At 40.7% G+C, this 17,155-nt stretch overlaps 1 protein-coding gene across 11 annotated transcripts in view; it reads left to right on the forward strand.

The window, feature by feature from the left end:
• The window catches only part of phldb1b (pleckstrin homology-like domain, family B, member 1b), a 105,059-nt gene that overhangs the window by 19,899 nt on the left and 68,005 nt on the right, over positions 1–17,155 (forward strand). For 10 of the 11 annotated variants that reach the window (XM_067593893.1, XM_067593891.1, XM_067593890.1 and 7 more), the window contains exons 2-4: positions 239–340; positions 4,629–4,752; positions 5,599–5,769. In XM_067593893.1, coding sequence (XP_067449994.1) covers positions 281–340; positions 4,629–4,752; positions 5,599–5,769 — 355 coding nt within the window. In that variant the 5' untranslated portion in view covers positions 239–280. Of the gene's footprint in view, positions 1–238; positions 341–4,628; positions 4,753–5,598; positions 5,770–9,833; positions 10,299–17,155 lie in introns of those variants that run through there. The other variant, XM_067593896.1, reaches the window with a different exon arrangement.

A 17,155-nucleotide genomic window follows, 5' to 3' on the forward strand; every position in this document is an offset into this window, starting at 1 on the left:
TTGTGTGTGTGTGTGTGTGTGTGTGTGTGTGTGTGTGTGCTGACAGCATGAATCACACCTTGACACATTAGTGTTCTATGCACAGTGAAGAGGGGGAATCCCAGTGAATATTTCTTAAAAATTCATTTTTAAATTGTAGGCTGGGAAAGAGTGAGACATTTTAAGAACTGCAGGAGTGAAATCATCCTTGTGTCACTCATTCTCTGATAAATAACAGTGTTCTCACTTCCTCCCTCAGGATCTTCATGTGTCGCAGGAAGCCGTGGACAACCCAGTGGACATGGACCGTCTGAACAGGAACATGCCTGAGAGTGGACGACAAACCCACCAGGTGTTACAGGTGAGTGTGTGTGTGTGTGTTTTTTTTTGGGGGGGGGGGTGGGGAATGGGAAAGGAGATGAAAATGAAGGGAGCTTAGGGAGGAAGAAAACAGAGAGAAGGAATGAAACAGAGGCGTCACAGATCATGACTTCATTGTTATAAAACTTGGCAAAAATCACAGAAAAACATACGTCATATGTCATCAGTGTGTCAATGTGTTTCCATTCATGAACACAGTGAACTCTCTTTTCTCCTCTGATAACTGTATCCATTGACGTTGAATGTCACAGCATCAGCTGCTCCGACAGAGTTTCTGGATTTGAAGCAGAACACCAGAACTCTCCATGCACAACAATAATAATACACAGAGCTGAAGGCCAACATGTCAGTGTAGTAGGCGGCAGGTCAGGTCAGGCGGTGCAGTTTAGGACGCGTCCTGACAGCATATGTCAGTAAGTTGTAAAGCAGGAATCTTCAACCAGAGCCAGTAATTAGACAGACCCAGAAACTGGATGTCTCGTTTCCCACCTGCTGGGTCCGACAATCCTATCAGGCATTAGTGCAGCTGAGGGAGTGGAGGGATGGGATGTGTGTTTGTGTGTGTGTGTGTGTGTGTGTGTGTGTGTGTGTGGGGTGGGGGTGGGGGGTCTATTTTTTTCTGGTGAATGTGCGTGAGAGGGAGGGAGGGAGTGAGAAGTGCAAGATAAAACAAGATCAGATTAAACTTTAATGACTCCTGTGGAGTAACTGGCAAGATGCTGCAGATAGTGCAAGGGAAACATGTATATAAATAAGAATAAATAAGAATATAACAAACTGAAGGTATTTAAATCTAATTTGACTGTGTTTTTAAAATAACAAAGAATGAAAGAAGTAGAAATGTATGATTGAGAAAAATATTCACAATATGGAAAAAGACCAAAAATACAAAATCAAATCAGCATGGGGTAATTTAACAGGAAATATGTAACACATACTGTAGAATTCACATTGTATTAATGTTAATTTGGCACATGCATGCTGTAGATGCAGACTGGAGGAATAACCTCTGAAAATATACAGAAATGTATTTAATTTACAAACATAGAGGTCATACTGAACAGTATTTTCTGATGTTTATAACTGTATATGTGTGCATTACATTATATTGCACACTATGTTTAACCAGACTGTGTACAGACAGACTGAGGGCCTGGCTGTTGCAGAGTGCACCACATGGGTGCAGCAGCACACTGCAGATGAAGCAATGAATCCTGCAGCGTTGCCCCGCTGGCACCTCCCCTCTCCTCCCATTACTCCCAGTAACCCCCCAGTGCCTTCAAGCCAGCCAGTCTCTATCTCACCAATCCTCTTAGGCTTGACCCCACTCCACCACCAGCACCACCACAATCAGATAATCCTATTAGGACACACACGGCTAGCTAACCAGCCAAGAGGCTGAGTCAATGATCGCGTACAGGTTGTAAATAAGAAATGTAAAGGCTGAAAAGTGGGACAAAGAGACGTAGTCACAGCGGGTGTTTCAATTCAAATCCATGCCAGTGAGTGACTCCACACCCACTGCAGTTCATTTAACAGTTCACCTGGCACAGAGCCTTATCAGCACTCGTGAACCAACATTTCTTTTGTCAATTGAAATGAATGTGACAGAAAATTCATGTGCTGTGATGTGAATTTTGCTTATTAGTGAACGCTAAATGATGAAGACACACCTCACTGACCTGAAGACATGCTGCATTTCCAGTGATGCTGAATTATAAAAGCTGCAACTCAGAGCGTTATGTCATTATAGTCTCTCAACTTTGGGGTTGTGACCCTACATGGGGTCATTTGATAAATAGGCAGGGTCCTGTGAGACATATTGTATATACTCATATTTCTAATGCATTTTTTTTATCAATGAAAAAGGTTTGAAATTATTGTAAGTTCTATAAAAATATGCATTTTTCACAGAAGACATTTTTGACATGTCAGAAAAGCACAGGTGTAAATAATAAAATAAATGATGACTGAATTCCATTTTCCATTTAGCTCAAAATGTTTGCTGTGAGTGATGTACAAAATTACAGAAGTCCTTGAATTTAATAATTTAGTAATTTGCCTTGTAAAAAATCCAGTAATGCTTTAGATTACAGCATAATTGTTCCCAATTTACAGTGTAATTTTTGTACCAGTAGAGTATGTACTGATACATACATGTGGGTAAAAGGGAACAAGATGTGAAGTTAGGGAATAAGAAGGTAATAGTCTGGAAATTAAAAAACAATTGATGTAATGGGTATCTGTTCTAATATTACGGGTATGTGTATTACCTACTGAGAAACTTATACTGTAAGTATTTTAACCAACAAGCCTCTACTCTGTTATTACAGGTTGCAGTATGACAATTACTAAAAAATATCTACAATATAAATTCTTTGTAGATTCCCAGATTGTTACGTCCTTATTTCCTAACTTCATATCTTGTTCCCATGTACCTTCATGTATGTGTGGGTGTGTTCTGTATTGCTACACTGTTAGTACAAGAAATTACACTGTGAAATTGGAAATAACCGTTAGTACAAAAACATCATACTGTGAAATTGGGAATAACTCAGCAAGGAAACACATCTGTGGAAGGACAAAGAGAGAATTTCACACCAAAAAGCCTGTAACTTTGGAACATATGCACTTGATTTGGCTAACTCAGACAACTGAAGCCTCATATTATCTTCAGCTGGACTTTGGAATACATTTTTGCCCACATTGAGGACTGTGGATTTTTTCCCCCTATCACTTACCATGGAATCAGGCTAGGAGGGGGTTTCTTCATAGTCAGTGTTGATGGGAGAAACAATTATAATGACCAAAACTGTGTCAGTGTATGTGACTGTTATTTTAAGATTGACTTGAAAAAAATCTGAACTTATTGCTTAAATATATGAAACCAATGCTTGTGATAAATTTAGGAGACTTTTCTACCAGCTGGAAGGGAACATCGTGTCATCCTGGTGTGAATTTATGCCAAAAGATATGCCAAAATGCGTTTTTCTTCTCACTAGAATAATAGATGTTACTCAACACGACATCTAATTCATTTCATTATGCCAAACCCTATGAGGTAAAACTATATAGGCAGAGGAAAAAAAACACAACACATTTTTCTGCATCCCAGCCAGACCTCGACTGTGTCTCTGTGTTGGGGGTAATTTAGCAATAAGATGACTAAAAAGCAGAATTGTCTTTTTATTCAGGCATTGTTGGGCTGAAAAGTGCTCATCACAAGTTAGCTCGTTGAACACCCTCCAGGAGCTTCATGTTTCGTAATTGCGGAGCACTGTTGCTATGGCGACATCCCTTCCCCCTTGCTGAGCAGAGAGCACATGGTGGTGCTTCAGGCAGAGGGGGAGAGAGAGAGAGGGGGGACACATACAGACACACACACACACACACACACACACACACACACTTCCCTCAGTGTGTAGAGGAAAATGTAAACAGCCAGAGCAGCCAGCTATGGAAATGGCCTCCCACAGTGAAGACATTTATTCAGACGCCTCTTCTTATCCCCACAGTGGAGGATGAACCTCTGAAGGTCTGACGCGTTAGTGAAGCAGTAAAACTCCAGCCTGTGCGGGACAGAAACATGAGTGTCATCTCTCCTCTGTGACTCTCCTGTAATACTACATATTCCCATTTTCTGTGTCATGCACAACCAATTAGTTCAGCTAATGGACAAGACATGATTGCTGATTAGCTCCCATTCACCATGAGCCATTTATAGTCCAGATATAATTGTGCAAATAGAGAGAGAGGATGCAACCTGTTTAGGTTTAGAGGTGTAGATAGTGTGACTACTATATCAGATTATGAAAAGTATGCCACGATGTCTGCAGAGCTGTTATTGACCTTTTCTTTATGGAAGCATTCAGTGTTGGTGTTCCTACTAAGTCAATCTTTGACAGTTCGTTTTATAGCACTTGTCACTATAAATGAGTAATGTTTAAGTTTTTATACTTATTTGAGACAAAATATTAGATTAGTCAACATAAAGTCTCATAAAACAATGTGTCTCATACTAAAACTGGCATAAATGGAAACATCCCAACACTAAATGCCACTAAAATAGAAATAATAACCACTCCCTTTAATAACAGTCTAAAAATCCCATCCTGTGATAATGAGCTTACCACATATTGCAGAAAGGATTTCAATTTTTTGACAAAAGAGAGAAAAGTAATCGCTCAGGCTAAATGGTGCGTTATCACAAAACTGATGTAAAAAGGCTCTTTAATGTTAATCTCTTTAATGTTTGACCCCCTCTACAGAGCACTCCCCTGGATCTGATAGAGACTGGAAAGGGCCTGAAGTTCCAGGCGGAGCGTCCGCATCTGGTCAGCCTGGGTAGCGGACGTCTGAGCACTGCCATCACCCTGCTGCCGCTGCCTGAGGGTGAGACGGCTGCTTTCACACCAGTTAGCTTCAAAAAATGAAAGTCAATGTAACAGCTGATGTCTGACAAAAAAATACAGTTTTTATCACATTCACAGGCTTCCACAAGAGGCCATAACAATACACAGACACATATCTCTGTTGACCTGACCCTGTTCTCACCTCTATATCTGCCTTTCTTCCTGTCTGTCTCTTGAAACAGGCAGGTTTCTTCATGTATGTCTCGTGACCTTTTGGCTTCGTCTGTTTGTATGATGCCTTTCTGTCAGTCTGTCTGTACCTGTGTGTCTACAGCCCTTCCCGTCTGTCTGTGCCTCTTCAGGCTAGTATGCGGGGTGTGTGTTTGTTTTTTTTTACATGCCTGTGACATTCTGCCTTTCATCTCAAGGCTCAGCGCACTTCAAGTGTGTGTTTTTGTCCCTGTTTCCCCCCGAAATAGCGACAAAATCTGTCAGTCATGCATCTTTGACTTTGTTTTAGTATTTGACTGATGTGATGAAAGGCAAAAACTCTCTTTTCAAACCGCAGGACAGGAGGGCATCACCTGTATTACTGTTCCTACTAGTACATATGATAATAATTCTAACTAAACCAGCAAACAGGTATAACAGGGGCCAAGCAGCTGACACGATTACAACACATAATTACATAAAATATGTCTAAAATTTGAATCAACTTTAGAAGAACCCATAACTAACCAGTATACTACTGATCAATCCCACAATATGTAATCATATACACTGTAAGTAATCAATTCAGTTCAGTATTGCATCTATATTATCAAAGGAGGGAAACACTTGCTGTACCACATCACATTTCAGTCTAACCCTTCTTTCTTCCCCACAGGTCGGACCACTTTGGGTCATGGTCCCATGGACATCAGCATCCAGGGCCCTGGGGTGGCGGCCCAGCACTGCTACATAGACAACAGGTCAGGGGTCATCACGCTGAACCCCTGTGGGAACCTCTGCGCTATCGACGGACTCCAAGTGACACAGCCCGTTCGTCTGTCACAAGGTAGGAATCAGCTCGAACATGTATCCCATAATGCATTCTGCTCTTTCAACCGGCATCGCCCTTTGCATTTTTGGTAACACCGTACTGGTTGTAGATTGCGAATCAGTGCAAGCAGATTGTTAGCAAAATTAAAAGCAGCACCTGCCCCAATGTATCTTAATATCTATATTGCCTGCAGCTTGTATTGATCTTCATCGTCTCCACTGTACAACACACATTACAGGAGAGTAATGACCATACGTTAAAGGATCTATGCTTTCTGTTTAACTCAGCTTTAATTTCACCTGCCTACCTAAGTGTATGATCCCAGTTACTGTGAATCCATCAGCTCTCTGCCTGGTCAATAGAAAGGCAGCATAAGAGCCAGCAGGTCTATTCAATAAAAATGCACAGTCTGTGCTTTTAAATAGCCATCGATTGAAGAACAGCCTGAGGTTCCTGTGTTAATGAGTTAACAGAGCGAGCTTCACCGTGCTCAGGCATGCAGATATCGGAGAAACCAGAGGGAGAGCTGAATTGATTTTCAATGTGCCGGATTGGAACTTAGATTGGACACTGTGGAGAATTTTACTAAAATTATCCCCTGGGACTGGCATTTTAAAGGTGAAGGGATTTTCTCATGAAAGGCAAGGCCTCCTGGGAAAGAGAAGACGAAGCTTAACTGATGCAGACTCGTTTGTCTAACAGTAACACAACCCTGCAAAGTAGAGAGTGTTAAGATGATGTAACTTAAAGGATCTCTCTGATCATGGGATTTTGAGAAAGAGGTGTGATTCAGACACAGAAGCCATGGAATTTGATCAAATCTCTGAAGTCAGGTAATATTTACAAAAATAAATCCGAATGTATTCTTTAAAACTACTAAAGATGGACATGTAAGACCAACAAATTAGTAGTTTGGTTAGTGGTTAACTAATACTATCATAACTGATGGTCAGGACTATGAAAACAGGTTGTAAGAAAACATAATTGTCCTGTCTATAGAAGAAATCCCTTATAAATCCACTCAAGTTAAACAAGTCACACTCAGCTCTTCTCCAACATACCATGATTCATTCCCCAAACAGTTGGATTGAGCGGGGATTTCCTGAAACCAACACCTGGAATATTTTTCTTGCATATGAGACAAATATACATTGTATCAGCTTGGTGGGTGGGATCACTGTCTGTTATGCTGTCCTTCTTTGTGATTTGAGACAAAAAAAACATCATATACTTGCTGATTGGACAAACCAGAGAGGAAGTAAAACTGTAAAAAGCATGTAACTGTTTCATTTTAGTCATAGAAATTCATAGAAGTTTGCATCACAGCCTCAGAGGGATCACATTGGGTTAGAGGGACGCTATTCATCATGAGTCACAGAGCTCACAGGATGTGATCTTCCCTCTATGCTTCTGTGTAATCACACACTGTAGTGTTGTTTCTCATACTCAGATGAGTGTTCACCTATACAAACATACTAATAAGGCTCTTTAGCAAACACTGCATTGACTAATATCATTCCTTTAGTGTCCTGCATGACTTTGTGATGTGTGTGTAGAAGAACATGTGTGTTATCTGTCAGTGTGTCTCTCTGTCTTTTGGTATTTCAACCTGGTCTCCGGTTGGGTAACCTGAGTGGGGACACAGTGCTATTTATACTGCCCCCTCTACCCCAGACAGATCCGACTTTAGCCCCAGAGGGGGTTTCAGGTTGAAGAATGAGTGTGTGGGTAAACCACAGTTCACAATCAGGGTCCTGGAAGTGTTGTAGGCTAATGCACAGTGGCAGAGCTGAAGTTGTCATGAAAGGAATAGTTTAGGTTGTTGACAAGGCGGTATCGTTTCCTTTATATTTACCAATGCAGACTGATACAAAGGAAGTAAATCAGACTTTCAGTGGTTCTGTGCAGTGTATGAGTAATACATTAAAGTACACTTAAATGATCCCTACAAGTCAAGGGAAGTATAGTAGGGTGCAGAGGATGCATCATAGTAAACTATGACTAGACGCTGATGTGTGTTACAGGTGATCTAATCCTGTCTCCGTTCTGTAGTTTTTACTTTGCAATGTCCTGCGATGACTTTGACTTGTCAGCGATTCAATTTATAGAAAATCAAGCAGCAACAAGTGAGTATTGTTACAAAAGGAAAATGTGCTCAACAAGCGTTCAGTGGTAATCCTCTTGGATTTACAATATAAATCAGAGGAGCCGGTGGAGGGAAATCCCAGCAATAAAAGGACACGTAAAAACAAAGCCAGCTTGTTCAAAGCGCGATGAGTTGATGTTTTAAAGGGATAAAGTCTGGTCTGCTTGATTCAGCCTATAAGGATTATTCTTCCTTGCAAAAGAGTGCAAGGAAGAGGTTAACTCATGCTTATTTCTGTCTACCAAAGCACCCAAACCTATTTAGACTGTAAGCAGGCTGATAATTGACATGATTGGTCAGTGTATTCAAATATGTAATGTTGGTCACTAAAAGATCCTATATAGTGTTGGTATGAGCTTCTCAAAGTGGGAGATTAGAAAAAGAAAATCTGTGAATCTGTGACACTGAACACAGTTGTGTAATTTTGATGGTGATGTCATAGTGATGTCATCAGGGCTGGGCTTGGAGATTACAATTATTGAAACAGAAAATCTGCATTACAAACTGAGGGTGTGGGAGTTTTAGACATGTTTGTGGTGCCCTGAATGGTTAAGTTGCATACCATGTATCTGTTACGTCACTGGTTTGATTCCAGCTGAGGGCATTTGTTGCATATCATCTCTCTCACCTTGTTTCACCTTGTTTCCACTCGCCACTATCCAATACAGGCGAAAATGTCCCCACAGACCCCCCAAATCTTATGTTGTTTACCAGGCACAAAGGGTGCATCATGGAAAGTGTAGGATCGAGTGTTCTTGGGGATTGACCCATATTAGGCACTGAAAGTCCTGCTTTGATTTTAACCGTTCTTTTTTCATTCTAACTCTTCCTCAACTTTATGGAAATGTAAATCTAAATCCCTGTAGTGACCCTTCAAAAGTGCAGGTCATAAATTTAATTTTATTGGCTGTGTTATCTTCCCGCCTAACCATATAGTTACTTAATTCTTTACCAAGTAGTATCTACGAACAATAGTCTTTTGATATTGTGTCCTCAATATTTGGTCAAGTACTTGACCACAACTATGATGTAGTTGTACTTTTCAGAGTGAAATATTGGACACTTTATTTCTTATTCCATTGATCTGACAGCTGTAGTTACTTTGCATATTATTCTAACAGCACCACCACAACCAGAACAGTAAAATGCTGCTTGTGTGTTAATGTACTAGTATTAATAATAATATATGATACAATATAACATGCACAGGGAACATTTTCCTGCACATTTTATGGAGTGTTGTTTCTGTTGTAGCCTGTTGCTTTTTTCCTTAAGTAAAGATCTGAGTAGTTCTTCTGCCACTAACCTTATGAGGCCCCCAGTTATGTCATATCCCTCCTATTTAGTTTACAGTAGGCTATATAATTCAATTTACTTTGCATATAATCAGCGGGACAGATATATGAGAATAGAATAGGCAAGCAAATAATCGGATGCCACACACAGTATCATAACATTTACTGCAGAGGCTCATTTGTCTGGAGGGAGCACTTATCCTCAATACTTCCTTTAATGTGCATTTTTATGGCTTTCAAATGAAACACTGGCCATATGTGAGGCTTCACCTTTGTTCTTTAATACAGTGATAAAGGCAGGATATGAGAGAGAGACACGCCTTGCATTCTTAAGTGGTATCAGTGACTCAAATTAAAATCTGCTTTTATTTACATGACAGGTTGTCAAAACAGAAATGGCTAGACTCAGTTCTGACATTACCATAATCTATAAATCAATAAATAATATTGATCCGCCCAGTCTATTGTGGAATAAGATGTGTGTCCCTCAGTGGTGGCTGGTGCTCCTCTCCTGTAGTCTCTTTAGACCCCCTCATCCACCCCCCCTCTCTCTCTCTTATCCACTTCATGCCTCTCTCTCTCTTTTTCTCTCTCTCTCTCATTGCACAGCTCTGACTCAGGATCCCCACCTTCTTTTCTTCCTCCTGCTCCTCCTCTCCGGTTACTCTCCCCGCTCTATGACAGCCCTGAGTCTCTCTACGGGCTGAGAGATGTCTGTAAGCCAGCTGTTTCTCAGAGGAGACCCGGCAGTATGAAATAGCGTCTTCGCTACGTGAATAGAGCAGAAGGACAAAGACTATTATATGAGCGTAAACTCCCGCACTGGTTTGAATGAACTGGGATATACCAACGCATCAGTGGATGAGCTCGTGTTTTAACAAGTGGGCAAGCAGACAGCTCCCTTTGTGAACATTCAAATATCTGCAGAATATATTAGAGTCTATGGGGTTTTAGGATTATCATAACAAAAGCGCGTCGGGACAAAACCCCATAAACGCTCCTGTTGTTCCTCAGAAACGGAGACAAACACGTGGGTTTATTTAAAGGAGCAGAGGCGATGAAAACAACGGAGGGAGAGAGGAGTTTCATTCATTGGATTTAAAGTAAGTCGGTTTATCTTAACTATGTACTGGTTTAAAGGTTTTCTGTGGTTTAAAGTTGGTGTCTGTGGCGGTGCTTGCTTTCAGCACTTGCTCGGCTTGTTAATTATTAGGTGGATGGTGTCATGAAGTTACGGACTTCAGGGAGACAGAGTTGCTTCAACCTGATGTTGCCTCTTGGAGGCTAGTTTGTGTGACTAGCTAGCATGTTGTGAACCCTGGTTGCTAATGTTGAAAAGACGTATTCTTGTATCGCTTTTACTTTTCCCTCTTTGAGTTCTTTTCAGTCAATATGCGCACGCTCGCCTAACTCCGTTCAAAAGTAGGACAAGCGTAACAATGCACTGTCATATCAGTAAACCACATATGTAATGAATCATTAACCTACTTAAGGCTTTTCAGGGGTTACTATGATGTTTTTAACAGTTCGGCATCAACCAGACAGCTTTTATTAGCTTATGTTCTCGCAGTTTACTCTCAGCTTGTTCGTCCATCAAAGTTCATGCCGGTGGGCGGAAGCTAGCTGCTAGCTGAGTTTTTACTTAAAGAGCTTCTAAGCAGTACTTTTGTGCCGAATTTACCTAAAGACCACGCTGACATTAATAAGACGTTTAAGTCAGACTCCAGCACTGACGCTTCTGTTCTGCTAGCAAAATAGCTTTAAACTGCTAGTTTTGTAATGGAGCTTGGTCTGACACTACATACAAGCAACACAAACACCTGCTCTAATGTTGCTGCTGTCTCCAGCCACTCAGTCCCCAGCACTCTTAAAGATCCCCTCCAGACATGTATTAAAACATAAAACGCTACGCTTGGAACAATAATGTGTCTCTGATTTGATTTTTCCAGAAGAAAGGTATAATTAAAACTTCCAGAATCTATGAATATGCAAATATTTTTCATTATAAAAGTTTAAGTGCTGGACACAAGATTTCTTCTACTTCATTGTAAAGTCCATTCTCAGTGTTTGCACGCTGGAGGCTTCAGGTTTCTACATCACACTTGTGTAAGTTAATTATTGGACCAGGATTGGCTTCAAAACTAGTTGTGATGTCACAAATCTTGGTCGTAGACCCCTTTAAGTCAGATTTTCAGTGAGCGCAGAGAAATGTTCCTCTGCCAGCAGCTGAATGTGAAAACAGCCTTTCATTGTCAAACTCTGCACATACATCTTTCTGCACACTGAAGCTCACACATCCAACTGTAGAAGAAGAAACACACATTTTTGAGTGGAGGGGTACTTTAAGTCCTAACTTCCCCTTGCATCCATGTGAGTTCTGTTAATAGACTACAAACATATACAAGTCTACCAGAGCTAGATACCCCCCCATCCTGCCTGGCATGACCAGACCTCACTGTGTCTGTCTACTGTTACACTGCTATTCCTGGCTGCCAATGTGACCTAACCAGGGCTGGTAACTGGAATAGAATAGAGCTTCCCTTTCATGCATTCTGCTTATTCAGAGGCCTCTGGGTTCACAAGTTCTCATCATATTTGACGGATTCATGGAATATAGTGGGAACTGGGACTTTAGATTTTGCTTATAGTGATAGTTTGCTGATTAGTTCAAACCCAGCTCTCCTCCCTGAGCCATTGTGCCTCAACACACTTCTCTACAAGTGTGGTCATTCTCTCTCCGCCACCGCACCTCCTCAACATCTGTCATTTCTGACACATTGTGTTGACCCCTTTTGTGAGGAAAGGATGTGAGGAGTCAGAGACAAGCCCCTCTGCAAACAGTCATCAGGCTGCTGTGAAAGTGATGTGGGCTCCCAGCGGGCCCAGTGCACAGGTCAGGCATGTGTGAGGGACGACAGGGGCATCGCAGCGGAGAGCGAGCGAGTGAGGGGAAAGAAGCTGGCAGCAGCTGGTGTGCATACGCTGGGTCAGTGTGTGTGTTCCTGCATGTTGTTGTTGACACAGTCTTTGACCGTACATCCTCTGACTACACCGGGGTCAAGGCAATGTGTCCAAATGAGACGCTGGTGAGATACTACAAATATACCAGTGTCTTCAGTAGAGCGAGGTTGTGCTCATGCTGCAGGCTTTCTGCTGAATTTTAAGCTGCTCTTCACATCTGATTTTTCTTTTCTTTCTGCAATATATTCATGTATGAAAAGACAAGCTTGTGTGGAGTTCCACTAGTGAAAGGCATCACATCTCGTTTTGTATCAACTTCTCTTTTACTTTATTTAAAGTATGTTTCCTTGAGTTTTACTGAAATAAGGTTCCGCCCTAAATAACACATTTTTAAATCTTTTTATTTCAAACCATTGTTGCAAGTGAATGGTGTAGGAGTTACTGTCACAGCCTTGCTGACATATTCAAATCCTCACATTTTTTCAACTCACATGTAGATTGTATGTCTCAAAATCAGATTTGGTTCCACTAATTTGTGTTTTTATGTTTTTTTTTTTTTTATGGAGTATGTATTAGTTGGTCCATCTCTGCCTTGTTTTTTGAATGGATACAGTAGTGAATCAGAGAGAGGAGGGATGAATGACAATAAAGCCAGTTTTGACACAGAGATGCATCTTAGACCACTGGAACAACTGGATCTATCTTTCAGAACAAAAGAAAAGTGGTCAATTTCAATCATTTATATTCTCATGAAATCAGGATCCTTTAAAATAAAAATACAACTATAAGTAAAACATTTGTGAAGTAGTGACAGATAACCAGACATGTCATTGGTCAGAGTCAGAGCATACCTGTGAATAAGGAGCATTTGATTTGAAGCACTAGAGCTGCCAATCAAAGTGCAAAGCAATAATATTGCACCTGGTCAAGTTTAATTAATTGAAGAAGCCATGAGCACTATATGGTTGATTGTGCAGCTAGGTTACACTTGTCAATTCAAAGTGATTTCTTAAACCTGGACATGTTGGAAGCCAGTATGTGACAGGTTTGCATGTAGGATTTTGCAAAAGAATCTTGAGATATGAATTCTAATGTCCTGTATCTGATGTGAACTGGCCATGATCCATGCACAATGTGCATAAAAGCAGCACTAATGCAAAAGTATGGGGGGAAAAAAAATCTGAATTTGGCCACCTTGTGCTGCAGCGGTAGCACAGCCTACCTCGAGACCACATGTAGATCACATAGTTTGGGTTGATATTTATTGATCCTCAGGCCTGCAGCCATCTGCCTCTGGGAGCATGTTTAACAGCGGGGGATTGGCTTTAGTTGTTCTGACAAAAGGAGAGACAGGGAGGTGAGGGGGGGGGAGAAGGGGAGCAGTGAACATCTGTTCGGACAAGCGGTAACCAGCCTCTAACAAGTTATTATGATGAGCGTCCACTAGAGACAGCAGCCGACAGCCTGCTGGATACTGCATCTGATCTGTGGGATCATGTGGATGCTGTGAGCAGCGTGATCTGATAAGAGAAAGTGTTTTTAAAGGGGCAATCTACCAATTTTACACATGAGGTTCAGTTTACTCAGCATTGCCTGTCGTAACAGTTTTATATTAGCTTCAGTGGAGCTGGAGGGACTTTCTCTGATGATGTCATCAGGGTCTAATGAAAGATACTATCCAGTTGCATTGTGGGAAATGTATGATTCAGCATTTTTCGAAAGCTCGGCCCATACTAGGGGCTAAAAGTCAGGATATCTCAGCCTTTACTGCTTTGATTTTGACCACTGTTTTTTAAAACTTGTCTCTTGCGAGCCCCTCGACTTCAGCGGAGTACAATACTAAATCACTGGAGGGACCGCTTTAACTGTCATGAGTCCAGAAATCCCATTCTTAAAGAGGATTGATTTTGAACTAGGGTTCTTCGAACCCTTCCATCAGTAATTACATTCGTCACATGCATGTGTCACATTCTTGTCATATTAATTGTATTCACACCACATGTCTGTGTAGCACTATGAACAGTTCTTTCAAACATAAGAGGCATCATTGTAGTGAATTACATTAGACACTACGCTTTCTGAGGTTATTGATGTGAGCTTCTCTCAACTCTTCTGTGGTGAATGTTACTTAGGACCTCAGGGTTTGGTGATAGACTTAATTCAATTTAAATTTAATTTCAGAAAGTCTGAATTGAGAGATTATTCTCAAACCACCTCAGCAAAATGCAATATTTGCATTCCTTATGTTACTTTATGGTCACAGTTTGTAAAATGCCGTGGTAGGACACAACCCTATTTACTGGATTTTTGTATGTGACCCACATTCTAATTGAATTTGCCGCACAACATAAACTCAAAAGCATGTGTGCGAAGCAGCTGCCCAGGAGCAACCACTGTCCACAGATATCTTCCATCGTGGCATCTCGCTGGCGTCAGACTGGTCTGAACATGTGATCACTTCTTCCAAATCATTTCTTTCCAACCTTTTATTTGTTCAGACGTTATTCCCACATGATGGGAATGCAGGGTTAGACCGTCCCTCCTCCTCCTCCTCCTCCTCCTCCTCTGTACTCCCTTCAAACCAGTCCCATATCTTCCTCTGGTATGTGCGTCTGTGTTTGATGGCCCTTGGCTCGGCAAAAGGCAGTCATTGATTAACTGGTGGGTTTGACTCCCTGGCCTTTGCTTAGGCTGTAAACCATCAGCTTTCCATAGCAACTGTCAGCCATAGTTTTGGGCATCCCTTTGTCTGCAGCTCCTCCGCCACTTTAGTGACGTCCCACGCTGGTGGTTTAATGGCGACACCTTTTGTTTGTTGCGCACAACAGTGAAATCACAGAAGTTGTTCATTTATAGTTAACTGATAATGAATAAAAAGTTACAGTTACTGGAGTCTTGGTGAGGAGAATGCATTTTGGCTGACAGGATGAATGGAGAGAAGTGTAGCGAAGCTCCATAATTATACGGCTTCAGGATGTTATGGTAATATTCTGCTGTCTGAATCACAGGGAGGCAGACTTTCTCAGCTGCTAAAGTGTGTAGCGCTCTCAACATGGTATCAAGTGGAAAACAAGATCCGAACTGCACCTTTTTAGATTTTCTTCAGCCTTTTGTAAAGAGCAGACTTACATGCTGTAAACAGCTCTGGACATGTAAGCTCCCTTTAGATGTGATGGGATTTGACTTTAAAGCCAGACAGACTTTTGATAAAATAAAGAAATGGTTCAGAGAATTTACTTATTCTCACTTTAAAGACATCAGAAATTTCTTCTACTTGCAGCTTTTTACTATCCTGTTACATCTCTGATTTATTCAGCTATTTTAACAGGCCTGTTGTTGTGTCCATTGTTGGCTGTTTCTGTCACTTGTAGAAATAATCGTCTAATCCAAGGATTGTAGGTTGCTTGTTGTTGTAAGCTGATTTACATAAATAACTTTTAAATCGCCAGATTTTCTTTGATGATCTAAGTCTTAGTTAATTGCCTCTAACCTCTAATAGCACAGCCTCTATGTCACTGGTAGAACAGATTTATGACTCCATGCAGATGGAGAAATAAAACAAATTACCCTCCACACAGAAATCATTTAACACGAAAACAAAGTCAGGCTGAATAAATGAAATGAAATGGCAATACAGTCAGATTTTCAGGCTAGATTTGCACTCTTTAAGAAATAACAAATAGATCACTGTGCTTTAATGAAACAGTGATTCTGTCATTGGGTTGGTCTTTTCTGGAAAAACATCTCTAACTACGCAGAAATTCTGGTGAATTTCATGTCTCTGGTTAGTTAAACAGAAGGAGGACTGGGTGGGCGATATGAGAGGTGACATCATAGCTAAACAGAAAAAAGAACAAGCATCATTTACTGAAACTTTTTCAATGAAGAAAAAAACCAAAAAAAGCTACTGTACAAACTACCCAAATACTAGTATTTTTCCTTTTTCTTTCCATCTGCACTTTCTTTTCACTCTGGTGTGTGGATGAACATGTTTGCATTAGATGGAATATGTTTTCACTGCCTCAGACAGGGAGAATGGCAGAGAGTGAATAACATGACAGCAGTGATGAGCTGGATTGAAGGCCACATCCATGATGTGCTACTCCAGAAAGCAAAGCCATACTAACCTTTAGTCATTAGCATGTATTTATGTAACAGCATTTCTCTGTAATATCATGATAAGAGTAAGTAAGACTTTTATAATAAACTCTCCGGACTCTACATGAACTCATTCTAGTAGAATGTGAAGCGTTCTCGCTCTGACCACCTTTGGATCCTCTGATCTAATCTTCTGGGAAATGTACTTGAGGCTAAGCCGACGCACTGGAAAGATTTAATGTGGTCATACCAGAGCGAAGGAAAAAAAACACAGAGAGATGTTATTAGAGACATGATGGAATATTTGGTCCACAGACACATTTCAGATAGGTTCAACGGACCAGGGCTGCTAACCACCGCTTAATCTTTTAATGCCACAATACCCTTGAGGCATGATGTGGCATTAACACTGATTGGCCCAAGTGGTCCCAAAGGAATACTCCCAACGGTTTTGTTCTGATTACTGTTGTCAGCTCTGGTATTAAGTACATAGTTTTTAAATGGAGTTCATTTTAAAGGTTGCACCTTTTTCAGCTTTCATTCATTTTCTGTTTTATAGATTACTGGGGTTAAATGTCTTTTATATATTTCAAAGAAAATTCGTTCATTTATTGAATGAATTTAAAATTTAAAATCCTCCACAGGTAGAACAGTCATAATACTGGACCCTGATTGGCTGACAACAGCATCCTCTTTAATTCAAATAAGCTAAACCTGTTGAATGGAGGCTTTCCAGTTCAAATACTCACAAGTGCACTGATTGGTTGGATTTCAGCCATTCTTTGTCAGTTTTTTCATTCTATCAGTCGTTTCTATTTCTACACAGATGTCAATACAATGTCTTGTTTTTTTTTTTTAAACAGCACTTTACTTTGCTGTGTTACATTACTCTACAAGGCCA

Source organism: Thunnus thynnus, chromosome 7 (assembly GCF_963924715.1).
Source record: "Thunnus thynnus chromosome 7, fThuThy2.1, whole genome shotgun sequence".
NCBI lineage: Eukaryota > Metazoa > Chordata > Actinopteri > Scombriformes > Scombridae > Thunnus > Thunnus thynnus.